At 43.8% G+C, this 21,659-nt stretch overlaps 1 protein-coding gene across 1 annotated transcript in view; it reads left to right on the forward strand.

Annotated features, from left to right (window-relative positions):
• The first annotated feature begins 1,200 nt into the window (after nucleotides 1–1,200).
• Nucleotides 1,201–21,659, forward strand: part of ALK (ALK receptor tyrosine kinase) — a 339,668-nt gene continuing 319,209 nt past the window's right edge. The window contains exon 1 of the mRNA XM_065058665.1: nucleotides 1,201–2,406. Within this exon, the coding sequence (XP_064914737.1) occupies nucleotides 1,824–2,406 (583 nt within the window). The 5' untranslated portion in view covers nucleotides 1,201–1,823. The remainder of the gene's footprint in view (nucleotides 2,407–21,659) is intronic.

The following is a 21,659-nucleotide window of genomic DNA, read 5'->3' on the forward strand; positions in this document are numbered from 1 at the left end:
GCAGCTGAATTAAAAGATCAGTGGCCCATGATTAATTCAGCCCAGTTAGCATTTTTTCCCAGTAAGGACTCTGAGCTCAAAAGAATAGAAGCATACAAATAAATTTGGAATACTTGTACGGTGGATTTTATGTTAGGGAGCATTTTTATATATTTCAATGTTTCCAGTCATGTTCCTCTTCTACCAAATGGAAGACCAAGCCCCAAGGTATTACTGAAACTTGAAAGCGAAGGGTTAGGGTTCACATATTGGGTAAGTGAATCTAACGGATTGTGAAATAAGAAGAGCGGGGGAAAGTGAGGGTACGTCCAAAGCCCATCAGCCCCAGCTGAGGAAAAGCCACCACCTTGGATGGGCTTTAAATGACCACACTTGTATAAGGGTGAATGCGGCACAAGAGTGCTTTTTTTGGCTATTAATGAAATTATATGACTAATCCTCTGGTGATTGCCCTGAAGTTCTGCCCTCAACTCTCCTGTACAGAAAAGATCTTGGTTCCCTTTTCTAGCGTCATGCCTGCAATTACACTCTTCAGCACTACAATTATGGAGGCATTACACTGTGGTTCTGCTCCACAATATCTGTATATTAACATTAATTTGATATAAGCAGAAGAATAACCACATGACAGAATAATTGCACTCTAATGATTATATAGTTAAAGTACCTGGATTATAAAAATATACATGCATTAAGTATCAAACTAAAGGGATAATAATAAGTCATTAATTCATATAGGCAACTTCCAGAAATATGAATGAGTTATGATTAGCTATCCTAAGGCACAGCACTAATATAATTACAGTAATTATATTGTATTTATTAAAGGTAAAAAAAAGGAAATTGTCGCATGAACCTTTCTTAAGGCTGTTGTATTCATTCTGAAATGGAAGAATTTTGTTCAGTTTTTTAGAATGACTTATGCTCTGTGCTCTGAGATTTCTCCCCCCGCTACTGATCACCTTTTATTTTTTCACCTAGAGGAAAGACGTCCAGGGTTGTTTTGGGAACGTCGGCCTTTAAGGAGGTAAGAAAGGAAGCCAAGAAGGAAAGGAAGGGAAGGAGAGAAGGGAAGAAAGGGACGGATGAGAGGAAAAGGAAGAATGGGAAGGAAAGGAAAGGAGAAAAACGAACAGCTCTGTCCATCACCGCCTGCACAGAGAAGCAGAGGAGAGAGAGAAGAGGCAGGGAAAGGACCTCAGAGCCCCTCACCACACGCGGGGGACGGCCGGGCTGGGGGCTGCTGCCCGTCCGCGACCCCGCCGGGCCATGTGGAGGGGCGGCTCCAGCCCTGCCCTTCCCAGGGCGCTGGGCCTCCCCCTGCGGATCGCGATCGTGCGTCCCCCAGCCCCGTGCCAGGGAACCGTGGGTCTCCCGTCCCCGTACCCGGGGTCCGCGCTTCCCCAGCGCCCGGACCGCACCTCCCCCAGCCCGGGGCCGGCGCTCCCGCAGCCCGGGCGGCGGGGCTCCCGGGGGCAACCGGGCCATTTTTTTTCTCAATGAACGCGCCCCCCCGCCCGCCCCGCCCCCGGTATATTTGCATAATGACGGCTGCCGGGGACGGCATTGGCTGCTGGCGGGCGGGCTCGGGCGTGATGTCAGCGCTCGCCGGGTAATGCCTGCGTTGTGGCGGGTAGTTGGAGCCGGCAAAGCCCGCGCAGCGCCGGCTCCGGGCGGACCGGTCCGGCGGCGGCCCCGCGCTCCCCAGGCGGACCAGCCTCCGCAGCTCCCGGCCCGGCATCGCGCTCCCCGCCCGCCAACCTCGCGGGCGCAGGACGGGGCGCGGCGCCCCCCGGGGTGCTGCCGGCCGCCGCGGGCGGGTCATGGCGGGGGGCAGGCTGCCCGTCCGCCTCCTGGCCGCTGCCTGCTTCGCCTTGAGCTTGACCCCGGCGGCGGCCGGGCCGCGGGAGGGCCCCGGACTCTCGCGGCTGCAGAGGAGGAGCCTGGCGGTGGACTTCGTGGTGCCCTCGCTGTTTCGCACCTACGTGCGGGAGCTGGTGTTGGGGCCGCCGGGGCGCGCCGCGGCGCGGTGCCGCCTGCGGCTGGACTGCGCGCCTCTGCTTCGAGCCGCCCGCGGGGGGCTGCCGCGGGCCGCGCCGCCCGCCCCCCCCGGCGGGCCCTCCGCGGCCGGGCGGCGGCTGCGGCGCGCCAAGCAGCTGGTGCTGGAGGTGGGCGAGGGCAGCCTGCGGGACGGCTGCGCCGGCGAGCCGCCGCCGGGTTCCGGCGGGGCGCAGCTGGAGTTCAACCTCACCGAGCTCTTCACCTGGTGGCTCCGCGCCGGCGACGGGCGGCTGCGGGTGCGGCTGATGCCCGAACGCCGCGGCGCCCTCCCAGGCAGCGAGCGCGGGCTGTCGGCGGCCATCCGCGCCGCCCGCCCCCGCCTCCTCTTCCACGTCTCCGCGGCAGGTGAGCCGTGCGTTGCATGCCGCGCACCGCGCCGGGCAGCGCCCCGAGCCGTCTCCCGCCGAGCCCTCCGCGGGCGCGGAGTCCCGGCAGTGCAGTGTGCCCTTTCCACCGGGACACACGGCCGGCACCTCCGCGCCGTAGCCCCGGTCGCTGCCAGCCCCCCGGGTACGGGAAGCGCAGCCCCCCCGAGCAGCGGTGGCTTCCCCTGCCAGCTTGTTCTTAAGGGCTGCGCTTTACCAGTGCAAAATGTGTCGATAAGAGGGGCTTTCCTGGGGCCAGGAGGACTATTATGAAAGGGCTGAGGGATTTTTACAAAATGCCAGGAGTTCGTTTGTGCCAGCCGCAAGCAACACCCAAAGGTTAAAGTGTTATTAGTCTAAGACTGCAAGATCAGGTTCTTTGAAACTTAAAAGACAGGATGTTAAAAAGAGGAGCTTCCTCAAAGTGCTGCAAGCGATTCCAAGGTTATGTGCAGGCAGCCTTCAGGGAACATTTCCACAGCTGGGGCTGACCACCAAATTTGTACATTAATGCTATGGGCTATCGGTATTGATATTACTCTTCTTGAAATGTATAAGGTAATGGCTGACAGACAAACCTGTAAGAGGCAGGTTTTCTTCTGAGCTTCTTGTATCTGAAACAGCTAATTTCTGTCCTTTTAAAAACCACAGAGGATCTTTAGCAAAGTGCCCTGTATCAGCTATAGTAAGGCAAGAAGTTGTACATCTGAGGAGGCTCATGCAGCACTGGTACTTCTGTGAAAAGAGAAACTGGCTTAAAATGTTGGTTCTGCATGGCAGTGATTTGCAGTCAGGGTATGGGACAGCTCCGTTACCTGAAATCAAGGGTCTGCTTTGGGCCAGTGATCAAGAGAGACTGCCATTCTCTGTGTGCATTGTACATTTAACACAAGCTCTGATTCAGGCTCTCCCACTAAAAATGTATAATACCTAGAGGACTGCAGGGCCAAATAATTTGTCACAGTGAGTTAAGTTAGGTAGCTTTTATGAAGCTGTGTAGAAGTTGATAGTGTGTCCCTGAGTAGCCACCTACTTAATGGACCACAGAATATACTTAAGTAAATTCACAAGAGGTGAGACAAGTCTTGTCTTGAATGCAAAGTTGGAGCAACTCATTTTTTGATGCTCATCTGAAAAGCTGTTCCAGCAGTCTGAATAACCACAGACTATACCCAGCTCATTCCTTGCTACCTGAAACAAAAATTACAGCAGGCTGGGTGTGAGTCAGTCTTAGCCTTGTGGCTGAAGTGAGGTACCTGGGCGAGCTTTTCCTGTGCCAGTTCTGGCAGGGAGAACGCAGAGGTCCTGTCCACCACAAGGTGGCTAGGTGAGGCCAACACACCCGACCTTCCAGCAGGTTTTGCTTTGATACATTGCAGTAAAAAACAAAACAACCATCAAAACCCACTTCCTCTTTTCATGATTGGGGATTTTTTTGTGAGTAGCAGTTATTTTGCTTTACAGAACTCCCTGTTTGGCAGTGAGGATACAGCAGTAGCTTGTAATGCCATCTTGATGCCAGTGCTTATAGCAATAAGGGACCTGGAGGGCATGCATTTGTCGTCTTTGGGGATTAAGATGTGTTTTTATAACCTGGGTGAAGGGTATACCTGTGAACTAACAAGTGTTCTGATCATCTGAATGTAACACAGATGGAGCTTTAACCAAAGTTAGTGAAACGCACAGGCTCTGGATGTTGTGTGTTGTCTCACAGCTCAGAAGAAATGGATGTTTTTCCAGCTAGATAAGTAGTAGTTAGCTATGCCCCTGTAAAATCATGTTGGAGACAAGGCTCTGCTGTTCTCACTGCAACACAGCTGTGCAAAGTCAATCATAGGAGATGCAGAAAAAGGAAGAGCAGGGGGAAGGAATATGGACCTCACTTACCTATGTCCAGTAATAATTTTAGTAGCTGTTCATAATCCTCTGTAACAATCCTAGTCTTCTTGAATTCTACACCAAGGTTGCTAACCTTTGGAAGTTGTGTCACTATACAATTGCATCTCTGCTTTTTCAGCAATGACACCTTAGTGTAGTTATACTGTTACGTGGCTTTGCACTGGATTTGTAACATGGGTTTGTTTAAAAACATATAAAAAATGCATTATTTCTGCTTTGAGAAGGTGCTGCCTACATGAACCCCACGTGTCACTGCTGTGCTGAAACTTGTGCCTTGTAGCGCAGCTGACAACAGGATGCGCTGACACAGTGATAACAGCATCAACCAGCCCATAAGTGTGCAGATCCCAGCAGTTATTAACACCATTGCAGCTAATGTGTATGAGGCTTAACTAAAGCCCGTCCTAAGGCAATTGAGCCTTTTCTTCATTGGCTAAGCTCATTGGAAATGGATTTCAAACAACACAATCCTGCCATCAACGATGTAAAGCTGCTTCACTTATGTTGATGTATTTAGCTTTGTGTGTTTTTTTTTTTCCTCTGCTGGAGATGCCCAGGATTGCAGTATTTCCCAGGAAAATATATAATTACCTTGCGAACTATTTTGGCCAAATTATTGTCTGTGTGAATGGAGAATTAATTTAATTCTAGGATGAGAAAAAAATTGCAAGGAGATGAATTCCCATTTACCTTAAGGGTGACAACAGAGTCCTGTAAATAATGCTTTACTTTCTTTAATTGTTGTACTTTCCAATACCTTTTCTCTTTTTAACAGCATGTTTGCACAAAGTATAAAGGAATTTGTCTCAATGTGTTACTGAATAATTAGTAAAGGATCTATTGTTTAACAGACAAACCATAAAGTTCACAGGAATTTCTACAGGGGTCTCCTGCAAATACTCTCAATGCCAGATTTCTCGCACACACTCAACCTTGTGGGAATAGTGCATCCTGCAGGAAGAGGTTTCCATTTAGAGAGGATGTGGTCCTCAGTCCATTTACCATTTCTGTGTCAGCTTGGCTTTTTCAAAATTGGATATGAGGGTTTTTCCTCTTGGAAATATTGGCTTCTTCTCCTTTTCCCAGTGCTTCTCTGGGACAAAAAACATCAAATTAATTTCAATAATTTCTCTGGAAAAACACACAACAGAAAATGCAGAGGAATGGAGGGGTGAGCTTGGAGAGGATTGCAGTGCTGCTGATCTCCCATATTTTAGGTGAACCTCCTAACTAACAGGTTGCTGCTGACTTTACTCTCATCGTTTTTGGTTTTGATTAGAAATTGCACCTTACTGCCAAGGAAACTTTTCCCAAAAGAGCTTAAACCCAGTACATTGCCATGGGAAACTGGACATCTAGTGAACATTTCAGTCAGAGGAGTCCTGGCCAGTTTCAGTTCTGTCTTACAGGATTTGCTATCTGGTGTCGAAACTCAGTGGGTCTCTGTAGCAGTGTAGTCTCTGAACATGTTATTGGGCTTACTTGGGAAAAAATCCTAAATTGTCTCTATATAGAGACTGTCAGTTAAAGAACTGTCAGAGCATCAGCACTGACTGTGCTTTGCATGACTGATCCTCTGCTGCTGGGCTAAAATTACTCCCAGGACTCTTAAGATCAGATAGGGTAGCACGTGTGCGGCCTTTTTGGCAAATCCACCCCATGGATAATAAGGTGTGGGTTTGGGTTAGGCTGAGGTTAGTGCTCTACATTCACATGAGCTCCATAGTGATCCAGAGCCCTTGCACCCTGACTCTGCGTTGGGGTTTGGATTTTTTTCATGTTAACGTCACAGGTAACCGATCCACTCACTGCAGGGCACCTGAGCCACAAATGTTGCTAAATAGGTTTCTTGTGAGTTTACTCAGTAAGTTTAATAAGCTGAAATGGCCATAAAATAACTTCCTATGAGAACTAATTGCTTCTAACATATGTAAAGGTGGGAAGAGTATGTTAAAAAGGGGCATACAGGGATGAAAATGAGTCATTCCTCCCTCTAAAGGTCAATGTACTTTCATTCATGAAATAGATTTAACATTCCAATTATATTTTTTAAATAGCAATGCATAGCTTTTCATCCTCTGGCTAGGCGAAATATTACACCTGCACTGTGGCCTTCATCTAAAATTTTATTAACTAGCTACACGGATTCTCTCTGAAACTGCCTGCATTCACTACATACTGATGCTGTTATAATGCTGAGGCAATTAGGATTTACATCTTCAGGGTAGTGCTACCATGCACATGAACTCATTTGCAGGAGGAACCCTTTGCCTAGAGATTAGAAAGAACTTTAGACTAGTTGAAAATGTGGTTTTCAAAGTGGACATTTTGTAAATGAAAATCAGAGCTCTAAGCTGAATTCTGACTGCAGTAAAGTCTGCAGAATTCTTTCTGCATATTTTAGAGGTACCAGTGTTTAATAAAGGTCTCTTAGATATAATTTTCTTTTGCTATTTTTTGGTTTTTTTCTGCTTTTAAAGCACAGGGCTTGGAGCTGTGCCACGGTGACCAGAGAACTGGTAAAAGACATCAGGCACTTTCCAGTTCTCTGTTTTTCTCTCATCCTCAACTGTATGCAATATCTGAGATCTGATCTTTCTCTTCTGATAAACTGGTGGCGAAGCTTGGTGAATAAGACTGAAGCATTGCAGTCAGGTTTCTGAAAGGTTTTCATTGTAGTGCAAGTGGTTTTGCTCTTTTCGGCTGGGGTTTTGCGCTTTGCCTCGCCTATCAGGCCAGCTTTGCCAGTCCAAAGCTTAAGAACGGGCCTGAGTTGCACTTGAGTTTACTCTAGACGTGGACTGGCACAAATTGAGGTTCTTCCTTTTCTGCCGGGGGTTGTCACAGCTGCCAGTGTGGTGCAGGCTGAGCAGCAGCTCCCGAATCACACCGAATCCTAAGTGTGCTTGGGAGCATCTTTCCAGTCCTTCTTGCCCCGAGTATAAGGTCTGTAGCACCTCCCTCTAGACCTCCAGTCACTGGTGCTCTCCAGAAATGTGGATGTAGTCAGCCCACAGTGCCTCTTCTTTAACTGTAAATGCCTCTTGAAGAGGAAACCAATTGCCTGGTGATGGGTTCGCCTGGCTTCATGGGCAGCACGATCCTTGGTCCTGCTGCTGTCCCGCCTGTTCCTGTTGAAATCGTTTTCCTGCTCCATCAGCACCGAGAAAACTCAGCGTATGGATCACCTGTCTGATGGTGATGCGGTGTTGCTGATCTTCGATGGGAGTCAGGATTATGTGCAATGTATTTATGATTTCCAGGTCTGTTTTCTGCAAATTTTGTTTACTTTTGGGCTCATTGTTCTTATGAATGTCCTATTTATAAGAACAAGAAACACCAAAAGTGGCATAAATATCAGTTCATTGTGTTTATTTTTTTATTTGAGTGAACATTTATGGCACATTTTAAAAAAAGATGTTTTCTCTAAACTTGCTGTGCTTTTATTTCCCCATCCTTAAAAACAGGGAATAAATACCTGCAGCAAAGAAGCGCGCTGGGAGATTTAAGTGCTTTATTATACAAATGCACAGACATTCTTCAAAATCTAAGGCAGTTTTGCAGTGTCTGATTGAGTTGTATCTTGAAGTAATCTGGTCATTTGGTTCACTGCACATCTCACATAAACATTACATGATAGGAAATAAAATCCGCGTTTGTGACGATATTTGTAAATTAGCCAAAAAAAGTAGAAAAAGTGGATGGAGATTGGCAGTATTTAGCACTTACAAAATTCCCGAATAAATGAGCCTCATCACAGTAAAGAACATATCATTTTTTCAACATATCAGTGCCAACTCATTTGGGGTGGCGGGGCTTTTGGGGTCCAGGTTGTGATTTTCTTCCCAGGTGGCAGCTGATTCTGTGCTGTGCCTGGACATTTCCTGTCTTTAATTCTCATACCAAAGCACCACTTGGGCTGCCCAGAACCAGAATACTGAGACTGGGACATCTACTTTTTCTGGCACAGGTGATTTACCTAAGAGCAAACAGCAATTCAGGTTGCAGACTTCCCAAATCTCTTTCTATCCACTGAGTCACAGCATCTGTTTCCTGAGAAGCCTCTTCTGAGCTCAGCGGGGCTGCCGAGACCACAGTGCTGAGCTGAGAAAGGCCCTTTATGAAATGTGCCACATTTGTCTTGCTTTTCTAATTCAGAAAAATTTGGTTGGAGAAAAATGTCATGGAAGCATAAATGCAGATTTGATAAGTCTGACCTTTCTTTTCTTGCGAACAATAAATGTCAAAAAGCTTAAAATGACAAGCTGGAATGGCTGGAGGTTATTTATGTGTTTAAATATTTAGGCAAGAAACACATTTTGAGACTAAAGTCTAATTTACATGAGTATTTTGATTTATGGCTGAGGTGGCTGAGTATCTTCATGGTTGTCACTATCCTGCTTAGCATGGCTACTCAGAAATTCCCTGTGACAGCACAGATAAGACTTAGATATCTCTACTTTCAGAAGCTATAAACTATGTCAGTTGTAGCGAGGGAGAATCATCTTCACTTGTTAGTTGTGTAAGATCTATGACATGTGGCTGGAACGTTTGAGCCGTATCCATTAGAAGGAGCTAGTGGCTGGCTGCAGACTATAGAGAAGTTTCTAACAACAGGCGTTTTAAGTAAGATGGTAAACTATTGCACAAAGATGGAATTGAGCATGGAAAAACAGGTACCGAATGTGAAGTGATCCTCATGGTTTGAAAACAGCATATCCGTTAATCTTTTGCATTTATTTTTCCCTTTGCCAAAGAACTTCAGTAGGAAGGTGCAAGGGTAGCTGCGGAAATCGAGTTCTGCTTTGACTTCCAACTTAATAATCTTGCAGTTTTGGGTCTGTTGCCAGTGACTATGGCACAGAGCGAGCAGGGAGGAGGAGCGAACCAGCTGAGGAGCTGGGCTCAGAGGAGGGGTTGCGTATACACAGCCCTACCATTGACATGTCCTGGGACACCAAATACTTCATGGCAGATACTTCCTTTGCAAAGCAAGCGTAGTTTTGACTGCTTTTGAACTTCTTTGGTAGAAGGTGCTATTTTTTGTGGATTTTACTTTCTAAGAATCTCAATGAAGACAATAAGGAGCAGTCTGAACTCTCAGGTTTTTAAGGGAAATGCTAAAACAGCCTACCATAATGATTTATTCCCATCTCTGCAATGTTGATGGTAGGACAGCTTTTTCATTCACTTCAGTGACAGCAATCTTCTCCAACTTAAATATAGCATCAGTTTTGTTTGGTGCTACGAGAGATTAAGTTTTGTTTTGTTTTAATTACAAGCTCTGCCTTTGATTATTAAAGCACCACCTGTCTTGAAGCCAAATGATCAAGCTTAGATTTGCAGTTTGAATACTTTGTGAGGTTTTGGCCAGTGTTACTGGTATCCCCACAAAATGTGAGGGAGCGTGAGCGAGGCTGTGGTTCCTGTGCCCATGGCCAGCTGGCCAGGGTGCATTTAGCAGCTGCATCTGGGCACCATCTCCATTTGTGGTGAGGAGCTGCAGGTGTTGGCTGGTGGGGGCTGCTGAGCAAATGGAGCACTGGCTGTCCTGGGAATGGAAAATGTTGTGGAGACAGTAGGAGGAGGCTTGTCCTTTGTGGTTTCCCACTTAAGGTAGCAGAAATTAACAGCGAGTGGGGATTTGAGAGTGTTCAAAACTTCCATTGCTTGCTTGTTTCTTTGTGGATTACAGATGGTGAAGCGGAGGTACAAGGCAGGAGCCTTTCACCTAGATGATTCTAGAAATGTGGGGCATCCCCTTTATAACTTGTCTCTAGCAACTCTTCATCTCGGCTTGCAAATCTCAAATGTCTTTCAGTGGTAGTCCAATGTTTACACTGAGGCAGAAGATCTACCTTTCCTGCCCAAACGAGGGTATATGCCGAATTCATTTCGAACTGGGATTTCTTCTGTAGCAGTGCACTGTGAAGAAAGAGGTGTGGGTTCTTTCTGCAGGTTTTTCCCCATTTTCTTGCTGACAAACAATTCTCTCTGGTCTCGTATCTTACAAAACGTTGTGATGAAATAAAACTGTGATTCTATGTTCATGTTACAAACTGGGCAAAGGGAGAAAAGATGGTTCTGCGTGAGGTGAAGAGCAGAGAAGGTTTGGTGGTGCGTGTTGGGGAAGAAGCAGGGATAGTGCAGTGGTGAGGGTGGGAGTACAGTGTGATATGGCTGTGTGTGGATTCTTGTGCTATGTATTTATTGAGGTCTGTTAGGAAGAGCTGATACTGATCTAAGTATATAATGAATGATGTGCATCAGTAGGCGTATCAGAAGTGGTGTTTCTCCACATGTCATACTCTTTCTCAGACTTCTGTATTACTGAAGATTTCTTTTGAGCTCGGTTTTGAAAGCTTGCATGGTTCTTCTGAATGCGGTCACTGTAGTGCCTGTGATATGTGGCTGAATATCTTTGACTCCACCTATCAGAAATCTGTGGTGATCCTTCAGAACTCTGCAAGTTGCAGCAGACCTCAAATTACAACCCTGTACATTGGCATTCCTCTGTTGTTTCTACTGGCCCGTTAAATGACAGACTATCTCAGATGAGTCGGAATGTCTGGGCTTTTTACAACCTCTTTCATGTTAGATTCTCAAAGTACTTTAAGCCTTATCACCCTGGTGACAATACTAAGCATTATTATATCTTTTTTTTACAGAGAGATCATAGAAGCCAGGGATGGAAAAAGCATTATTTGATTAAGTTAGACTGCAAGCGCTGAATACCATTTTCTCCTATAGCATATACTAAATAGTGATATCTCTCTCTGCTTCAGCCAAAAGGCCAAAGAAAGAGCAAGGAATTAGAGTTGAGAGGGTCGGTAACTCACTGGAAATACTGCAGCAGAACCACTTTTGAGTCTTCTCTGCTCCATGACGTGTTTGCAACACTTGTCTTTCAAATAAATCTGGTTTTGTCACATTCCATGTTTTTTACAGTATTGTTTGCTTTTTATTTTTGGAAGCATCTGTGATGTGCTGAGTCTCTCCTTATCTTCAGATATCACCCTGTGGCCTTTCTGTTTGTAGGACAGCGTATGTCAGCATTGGAGAGCATAGTGCAATGGTTATTTCTGAGGGACATTTCATTATTGATGCTAATTAAACTTGAAACTAATGAGAAAGGATTACTTTTCAGGGCTGGAGAGGAAGCCAGAATAGTTATTATAGGTTAATTATTCTTCTAAAAGACTCAGTTTAAGTAACAATTCATTTTGTCAATTTTTTTTCTTACGTTGTACAAGAGCCTTGTTTGAAGAGGATTCGAAATATAATTGCTGCACTGACCTCATCTAGCTCTCAATCAGTAATCTCCTTCCATCAGCAAAAGGTTAATAAAATCTTTAAGGAAAGGAATGCTGCACCTTATCTATGTGTAGACAATTCAGAATAGGTCTCCCTGCAAGAATTTCCTATTACCCTTCTGCCTTATTTCCTTGGCATACTTTTTACATTTCAAAAATGTCGTATTCCATAAAGCTTCCAAATTTAATGGTTGTTTTGCAAAACAGGTGCATTACAGAGGCAGAGAGTGAGTCTAGTGCGGGCTGGCTTGAGAGCTGGCACTTAAGCCTCCCTTTGTTTTTAAAGGTCTCGACCCTGTGGTCAGCCTTCAAAATCTCTCCTCACTTGACAGGGCACTGAGCTGTCCATGTGATGATTAGTATTTGCTGAGTAACCAAGGAAAGGAGGAGATGGGGCTTGTTTTACGTAAGAGTAAAGTTCTCACTGGGAAGCACGATGGCTTTTGGGGAGGAGGACACACACTGGTCTCCTTTGCTCCCTCCCAGCTCTCACACTGTCATTTTCTTCCTCTTGGCAGAGGTGAGTAATGGCTTCAGAGTGTTGCAATACTGTACTACAAAAAGGTAAAGGGAGAGCTGGACTAGTGAGTGTGGAAAGCTGAATAACGTGTTTGTGGACAGGGAGGATATAAATCTTTATTAGCTGTAAATGTTAGGGCAGCTTACATGCTCTATTATCCGGTTGCCTTCTGTTAGGGCACCTGCTTTGCAGATACAGAGCTCTTGCATTAGCGTGAGGGCTGTGAAGGCAAATGTCCATTTTTGAAAGCAGTGCTGTGAGCAGCAAGGGCTCACCTGGATGGTGGGAGGCTGCAGCTTAGGAAAGGCCCTCAGTGCTGGGATGCTTTACTTACTAAGTTCACGTGACAATCTGAGGTGTCTTAAGGCCAGCATTCACCAGTCCTGAGTTCAAGAAGAGAGTTACATCCCCCATCTGGGCAGTGGCATCAAGTTCAAAGATAAAATGTCCTCTGAGAAATCACTCTTGCCATAGGACTCTGCTTAGGCCAGCTCATAGGAATTTGGACAATACTTGAGGTGTTGAGTCCCTTCTGCAGTTTTAAAAAAACCCTTTTAAAGTTTTAAATCACACAAAGATTGATCAGACGCCTAATGTTTTCTTCTCTCCCTTGCCAGCCTACTGTCCTTTATCTCCTGAAACAAAGCAGCATTAACTTTTAAGATCTGATCCAATAACATTTTACGGATAATAATTATGACTGATATTAAGCCTTCAGCAACCAGTCTGTATAGAGAATTAGTGTATTGAGGTTTATTGCTAGTGTAACATATCTTTTTACATCGGTTGTAAAGCAGTATTAACTATACTGATAAGAGGGAAAAGAAATATCAATGAGCTACTTGTATCTGCTGCTCTGCATGGTGTTCCTGTGCTTGCCACTTCATGTTGTTCACACGGTAGGAGTTTGTTGGTGAAGAGTTTTTGTTTACAGAGTCTGTTTGCACAACTGCAGGGTTGTGATGAATGAATGAATGAGTGAATGAATGAGCTGCAGCAATCCTGTGCTGGGAAAAGGAATCCATTAGTGGATAGACCCTGGAGAGCAATTGATCATCCTTTCCCTTTTAATAAGTGTGTGAATTCAAACTTTTCAGACATGCTATTTAGAGATGAGCTCCACAACTTCCTCTGAGGCTTATCCCAGTAATGGAAGTTCTTGAATGCATGAAACTTCTTTAGTCAATCTCTATTAGTGATTTTTTTTTTTCTCCAGAAGTTTTGCAGGTTCCTTGATCTGTTTGGAACATAGTTGTATGTATACATGTCATGGTTATGGAAATGGTCCCTGAATCAAACTGAAGACCAGGTTGAGCAGAAGAAAGCTCTGGTCATTTCTAGGTCCTGACGTGCTGTGCACAATGGTCTAATATAAATTATATTATGAGAAAGAAAACTCTTCTTAGTTTCCCTACAGGGTCAGCACAAGAAGTTCTATTGTATTGGCACTGAAAAAGTCACCTGAAGGACTCAGGACTGGGTCCTTGATCAGCTGAACCTTGAGATGTTCATGCATCATTAACTGTAACTGTACTATACAGTTACCTTTTTTTGCCTTGCTCCTCCTCATAACTTTCTGCATAAGGAAATCTACCTCCCTGGCAAGTTCAAATAAGATGCTGTCTGCTTGTGTCCTTTTTGCCTTTTTGATGGGAAAGCTGAAGGGAATTCTAAAGTGTTCTGGGAGCTACATGGAGGCCTTGCTTTGACATCTCTAAATATGTGAGTAATGGGGTGCTTAGAACTGATTTTACGTGTGATGGATGCTCAACAATAAGAAATCACAAATTGTGGGCAGCAGAGCTTGGAGAGGAGAGCTGCTCAACAAGATTAATGGGAAGGGAGACCTTTAGTGTAATGAAAGACACAGATCAGGCTTGAAAACAGACAATGACACACTAGATCGACCCTTGAGGAGTTGGACAGTTGGGTTTCCTCTGCAGGCGGCAATGTCATGTGTCCATAGAGCCCCCTCCTAGGTGGGACACAGAACAGATGTGACACAAATGTGCTGTTATTCTCACATCACCCACAAGTGAGTACACTGGTACACCAAGGGACTGGATTGTCTAAGGGTTATCTGTGAACCAGGTCACAGGGATGTTGACAGAAACTTAGAAATGTCCTTTTGTTCTAAGAAATGCAGGGCAGTGAGAAAACCAGGATGAGGCTGCAGCAGAACGTAGCTGGGTCTGAGAACTGTAGGGCTGATTTCACAATTGAAATACATCTAAGTATCTCACTGAACACCTGGTGTAAGTTTAAGGCTGAAGTCAGTGAGATCCTCCTTGAAACTCATCTAGACAGATTTTCCTTTGCAAGTGAAACATAATTAAAACAAAACAAAGAAACCCACAAACCCAACACGACCTGGGTCCCATTTCAGTTATACAGTTAATAAAAGTTTAAAGGTGTATGTTATTACTAGTAGACGTATCATTTTTATAAGACAGCAAATAGTTGACTATTTTTATTGGAAATAATAATAATTTAAAAAATATTAAAAAACCACAACAAAAACCCCAACCAAAATAAACAAACAAAACCACAAAAGCAAAACAAAAACGAGCACACACACCTCCACCCCACAAACAAACAAAAACAACCAAAAACCCACAGACATCACAACCAAACACCAAACAAGTGAAAGTGTAGATCATCTTTCCACTCACTGTAAGTTGCAAGCTGTTATTAATTCTGAATATGGTTCACTAAGGGGGTGTGAGTGGAGAGCAGAATTAACACAATGTTAGTGGAGCTGGCTACATGATCATTGTTATGACTGCAACTGTTTATCTCTGACAAGGATAATAGTGTGTGGAAATGAAGCCAGCAAACACGTAAAATACATCTAAATATAGAGGACAAAACAGCAAATAATAACTGGACGAGTAATCAGATGCAGAAGGCCTTATCTACAGTACGGTGGCTTGAAAGATGGCAATACTGGTAGATAAACATTAAGAAGACGATGAAGCTGAGAATAAATAGAGCAATATCCTCTAAACAGTAAAGAGCTGGAGCATAAGACCCTGGAAAGACATTCAGGACTTATTGCTTGAGAAAGATCCCTAAAGCTGTCAAGTAGATGTGCAGCTGGTAAGTAGATGACTTGCTGGGATGTTGACTGAAATGGTAGAACAGATAAATCAAAAGGGATTGCATTAGTGTAACTGAAGGCAGTATATTACTTTGCTTTGAAGTATAGTGTCCTGTGGAGAAAGCAATGACTGTCATCCTATAAGAATGATCAATCTGAGTGGAGACAGGTCCCAGATTTAGGCTGTAGCTTAGACATGGGTTTCTCTTCTGTGCAGTCATAATTTCAGGTTTCCTTGAAGGCCTTGGACTGGCATTTGATGGGAGATGTAAGGGGCTGATCTAAGCCTACTGAAGACACTGCATCTTCCCATTGAAATCGACTCCACTCTCCTGCTCTCAGGTACGGCCACGCTGGGCAAGAACCACTTTCCTGCTCCTTGCTGTCAGGCCATCTGCTTTGAGTGCGCAGGGAGACACAATGCACCTCATTTTTTTGTGTCGGAAGATAAGAAATAGAACTTCTCTTCAGTCTGGCATTTTTTTGTCAGCACTTAATCTAGGTGGTAAGCAAAATAAGACATGGGTGCTAAGTTTAGTGACCAAACCAGTATTGTCTGTGCTGTCCTTGTACAGGCCAAATGACCATATGAGAAGCTGAGAACCCTTCTTCTTGAATTCTTATTGTTTTGTGGAAGGGATTTTTGATCATAAACTGTTCCACTGTAGCATATACACCTCTTGCTGTAGCTAACTCTTAGGCCTTTGGCATCCTGTGTCTGGGTTTTGAGTTGAATGAAAACAAGGGAAGCATCAGCCCAATAAGGGGAATGGACAAGTAAGAGCAACCTAGTGCAAGCAAAGGGACCAAAGTCCAGTGAAAGGAAGAAAGCTCTTGTCAGAATATACGTAAAGAAATAGAAGGTTCTGATAGTCACCTCTTAAAAACTTTACATCCACTGTTTATGAAGCATTGCATCTCCAAAAACCTAGTTTAAAATTATTTACCTTTACTTAAAATGAAATTATGTTTAATTTACCCTGAGGTACTGTGCCCTTTTCTACTCTGCCTATGCTACTATGGTCATGCCTTAATTGTAAGGCACTTTTACGTGGCATCTCAGACTTGAAATTTAAAAAAGTTAACAAATTTGCCCTTTCTGCGTCATGAAAAAATTCTCAGTATATAGTAAAAACACTATTTGAATTACACTTTTGTCACTTAAGTGTGGAAATAAGTTATTTTAAAAAAAACAGAGTAAAAGGATTGGAAGGGGGAAAAGAGGCAATTTCCTTGCAGAAGAGAAAAAGCCAACTAACTTGAGATGTCCATCTGAATGGAGAATGACACTTTTTACTCAAGAGGGACAGAAAATCCCTTGTTCCTGCCTCTAAAATCTGTTTCAAAGTATCTATGATAGTCAAACCCATCTGCAAAGATAAAGAGCTGAAGTATGATCTTGTCTTTTATCGTGTCTTTTATCGTCACTCTCATCCCTTTCCCCAGAAGCACTTGGGGATGGTAGAGTGGGGAACAGATTAAAATGTTCAAGAAAAGGAAAAATAATATGAGGGTCAGACCAGATTATCTGAAAATCATATCAACAGAATTATCAGAAAAAAGAACAGGCAGAGTACCTAAAACATAATGAAAACTCTTATCCAAACTAGTTTACAACCAACATGAAAGTGCCTTTTAATCTCATGTGTTAGTTTGAGATAGAATAATTCTGGAAATATTTTTCCTAATCTCTAAACTGGTCATGAAGGCTCAATTTTGAAAAGCAGCTCTGCAAAAAGTTGCAGGTCAAAGCCTTTCTGGATCAGAGCCAAAGCTGGAGCTGCAGAGGGACAAGTTCAGCTCTGGTGATCTGAATCTCACCTGCCTTATAGGCAGAGACCAGTTGGGCTTTATTTTCCAGGCGAACCCGTTTGTTTATTTTTAACAGAAGCTTCTCTGTTAAAGCCTTTTCTTCTAGCTAGCTAAATGGTCTGTTGTGGTTCCATAGTGCAGCAAATGCGAATCCTTTCCCAAAACGGCCTCTTCCTCTAAGGAGACTGGTTGTGGTAGAAGTTGTACCTCGCTGTGATTGACAGTGTCATGACTTAGATCTACACAGATCTGCCTTGATGTGACTTCCTCCACAGGTTCCTTCCCAAGTCCTATTTTTCATATTGCATTTCTGAACAAGTAACTCTTCTTTCAAAGGCACTCCATAAAAGCAACGTGCTGCGGTTCCTGTGAGTAGCACTGAATCTGTGACAACCCTGGGGGAGGTTCCACAGCAAGGTGGAAAACTACTAGCTTGTCACGTTTTTTGCTGGCTAAATGGACAATGAGGCAGGCAGCTTCACACTTTAAAGTGGGGAGAGAGATAAGGGCACTCTCAGTGTATCCCAGTCAGCTATGATCATCCATAAAATGGAGAGTTGCTGTTTGGGTTTTTTTTAAACTAATGTTTTGATAGTGAGGGACTCAATTTTTCACCAGTGTTCATGCTTACTACTGTGCTATTCAATAGCACAAGAGATTTGCTAATATATTAAACAACTAAGATTTCACCTGTTAACCATTTTCCTCAGAATGCAGTTTTTAATTGTGCTTATAATTGGAGCTGTTGATGAGGTCAAAATAAGCAAGACTGACACCCAAGAAAATGACAAATTGCTAGAGTTGAGAGTGGTGGAAAGTGATGGTTTGTGTAAGTTCCATAGTCTTTCCTGATCCTAATTTCTCAGTAAAATAATGATGTCAACAAACCTTGCAATCTTGCTGAAGTAGTAAGGAATAGAAGCAAATCTGGCTTTCTCCTAAGGTGTTATGCTGAATAGGTTGTGCTGTAATCTGTGTCATTGGAGAACATCTCTGATACTTCAGGGAAGATAAGAAACTCTGTCCTGCTGTTTTTGTTAATCTTAGGACACTTTACGCGGTTCACTTTGTTATTTTCCTCCCTCTTTTTGGGGTCTGATGTAATTTACCTGTTAGTGCTGATAAGTGCGTGCCACTGAGTTAAAACCAGGTCAGTGCTTGGCGATGGGTGGCATTGCCAGTGGTGCCACCATAGGCCTGTGCTCTGGCAAGTGAGCTTCTCCAGGTCACTAAAGCTCTTGTGCCCCAATTGGAACCATGTGTCTGTAACAAAATGTCAGCTGAGTGGTATCTGAATTGTAGAATAGTTTGTGTTGGAAGGCGCCTAAGAAAACAGCCAGTTCTAACCCCACTGTCATGGGCAAGGACACCTTCTACTAGACCAGGCCTTTCAAAGCCCCATCCAACCTGGCTTTGAACACCATCAGGGATGGGGCATCCACAGCTTCTCTGAGCAGCCTGTGCCAGTGTCTTACCACCCTCACGGTGGAGAATTTATTCCTTACATCTAATCTCAGTCTACCCTCTTTCAGTTTAAAGCCATTACCCCTTGTCCTATCACTATATGTCCTTGTGAAAAGTCCCTCTCCAGTTATTCTTGGTCCTTTTTAGTTACTAGAAGGCTGCTATAAGGTCTTCCTAGAGCCTTCTCTTCTCCAGGTTGAACAACCCCAACTCTCTCAGCCTGTCTTCATAGGAGAGGTGTTCCAGCCCTCTGATCATGGCCATCCTCTGGACTTGCTTCAACAGGTCCATATTCTCCGTATGCTGGGGGCCCCAGTGCTGGACACAGGACTCTAGGTGGGGTGTCACAAGAGCGGAGTAGAGGGACAGAATCACCTCCCTTGACCTGCTGGCCACGCTCCTTCTGATGCAGCCCGGATATGGTTGGCTTTCTGGACTGCAAGCACACATTACCAGGTCATGTTGAACTTCTGAAGGAAGATCACAGCTTTCCTCTCTGCATGGGTGAGATATGTGAAGTACGAACACCTATAATATTAGTTTGTCTTGGAAGCTGCCGGTCAGTTTCTTGGCACACCAAAAACTTTAACAAGTTTTGTCTTTGCAATTTCTAAATAGGTCCAGAAGGCCATTCCAAACTCAACCATTCTGTGATTCTGGGACCTGGGATTGCAGACATCATCAAATAGAATCTGGGGGTGCTTTTTTAGGGCAGTGTGCTGTGTTACCCTGTGACACATGTTCTTAACTCTGTTATTCTGCCTTTTGTGAATGGCAGTGATCTGAGCATTACTGCTCAGATGTATGATACTCTGCATATGTGATTGCTCACCATGTACATCAGCAGAATAAAGCAGTGTCTCTCATTATGAGAGTGTTTTCTGATGAGATCATTGAATCCCAAGTCATGCCAAGGTCTCTAACTGTGTTAGGGCAGGGCTTGGGTATCTGATTGTTACACAGGGCTGGTATTTGGGTCACTCACAGAGGCAGCACGTCAGCCTGGTGACACCTGCCTGCTCTGTTAACAGACCAGTGAACTTACTGCTGTTTAACATTTGTATGACAATACAACAGAGTTGAGAACTGAGTTACAAAATACAGGTCACTCAGTAGATGCAGCAGTCAGTGAGGGAGCACAAGGTGACAATGAAACAATTCTGGGGGCACTGCAGCTGTTTGTGCTCTGATTGCATCTCTCCAGATGTTCCTGTGATGTGCAGTAGAAGCCAAGCGGCCTCTAGATGTAACCACATTTCAGTGTTCAGCTTTCCAAACACTCTTCTGTTGCCTATAGAGAGGAGAGAATTTAAGGACTTAAGCCATTTCATCTTCTGCCCTGTCAAATAAACTCTGTCATTCTGAAGTAACATTTCCTGGGTGTATTTTTTTGGGAGATTTCTTTTCACATTAAGATCAGCAAAAGCTTTTTCTGGGAAGCCCGATTAAAAATGCAGTTCCTCCCAGGAAATAAAAGAAAATACAATTTTCAGCATCAAAAGAAGATCACAAAATTATCATGAAAAAATGAAATGAATTTTGAAGATTATGCTTTGCAGAAAAGTAGGTAACAGTGACCTCGGGGCTTTCTGCTGTTTGTAAAGTAGTTTGTGGCTTTTTTTGAATAGACATCTGCTCAGAGTATAAGTGACAAAGCCTCTCAGAGACAAGAAGTGTCCTGTATTGGGATTAGCTTCAGTAAATTCATCAAAAGAGCTAATTGCTTTGTGAAATTTATCCTTGTCTGTATATTGAAAAAACAAAACCAAAGAACACCACCCAAACAACAAAACCCAATAAGAAAACCAACCAACCACCCCGCCAAAGGCCATAAAAACCAGCTGTTTCTCTTTTCCTTTCAGCCATGTGCTGTCAGCCTTGCTGGGAATGCAATCACAGGTGGCTTTCAGCAATCTTGCAGACTTTTGCCTCTGAGGATCGGACTGAGGCACTGGCAAGTCGGGCTGTGGAAGGACAAGCACTGCTTTTCCTATCTTGCTCTTTTGAGCTGGGTTGTGTTCTTCTGTGGTGGTATAATTAATCATGTAACTGCGTACGTGATACTTGGGCCTTAACTCTATTAACAGAACAGAGAAAATCTCAGGAAAAGGAGTAATTTCTCCCCTGGACTCTTTGACATTGTACAAAGGGTATAGAAGAGAAGATTCTAGTGGTCTCAAATGCTATCTCCTTTACTACATACAGCCACAATCTTTTCAAACAGTCTGCTTTTTATAAATAAGTTTCCAGTCTAGACTTGTAGAGGAAAATTAATCCGGCAAGATATTCACCATTTTGTTTTGACAGTCTGAATTGTTTGCAAGACCTTAGCATTGAACGCTTCTCCAGGTCCAGTCTAACCTTCATCTGGAACCAACCCCTCTGCTGTTTCTTCCTCAAACATCCTTTCAGATACACATATACTTCACAGGAATGTAAAATGTTTATTGTTATTAACAAAAAATAATGATGCTTCCCCTAGGCCCATATTTTATCAATAACTTTTATAAAGTGTGTTTTGCATCCTGAGGTGTGTCTGGCATTTCAGCTCAGAGCAATGCAATGCATATGTGGAAGGCAGTGGTGACTGTCTTTCCAGTGTCTTTCATCGATCATTTAAGATGAGCTGTGTAAAATGCAACTGACCCTTCTATAATAACTAGGGGCAAATAGCTTTGAATTGTCATTTTGATAAATTTTCGTGTATTGGCAGTGTTATGGGCTAAGGAGCCAGGCATCCAAGTCTTTCATCTGTCAGCGTCATTATGAAATACCTTAAAAGAACATGGGGAATGTGTCCTAGCCATTCGATAAATCTTATCTCCATGAATAAGTTGATTTTTGCGTGGTTTCATAATCTACTGAACTCTAATAGCCTATATCCTTTGCTTCAAAAATAGCTGTTAGAACAAGGTGTTTGATGTGTCTGTGTATTGTTTTTCTGCAACCTTTTAGGTTTTTTTTTCATGTCAATGGATGACTTTCAGTGGTGAATGCCATAGCAATTATTGACCTATGTGGTGCACACATGGCTTCAACAATTTATTGTGGGATCAAACCTAATTTTTTACTGGATGGATGCATCATCAGTCTCTTACCTGTGCTTTTCTGCAGGATATAATGCC

This window comes from Columba livia, chromosome 3, assembly GCF_036013475.1.
Source record: "Columba livia isolate bColLiv1 breed racing homer chromosome 3, bColLiv1.pat.W.v2, whole genome shotgun sequence".
NCBI lineage: Eukaryota > Metazoa > Chordata > Aves > Columbiformes > Columbidae > Columba > Columba livia.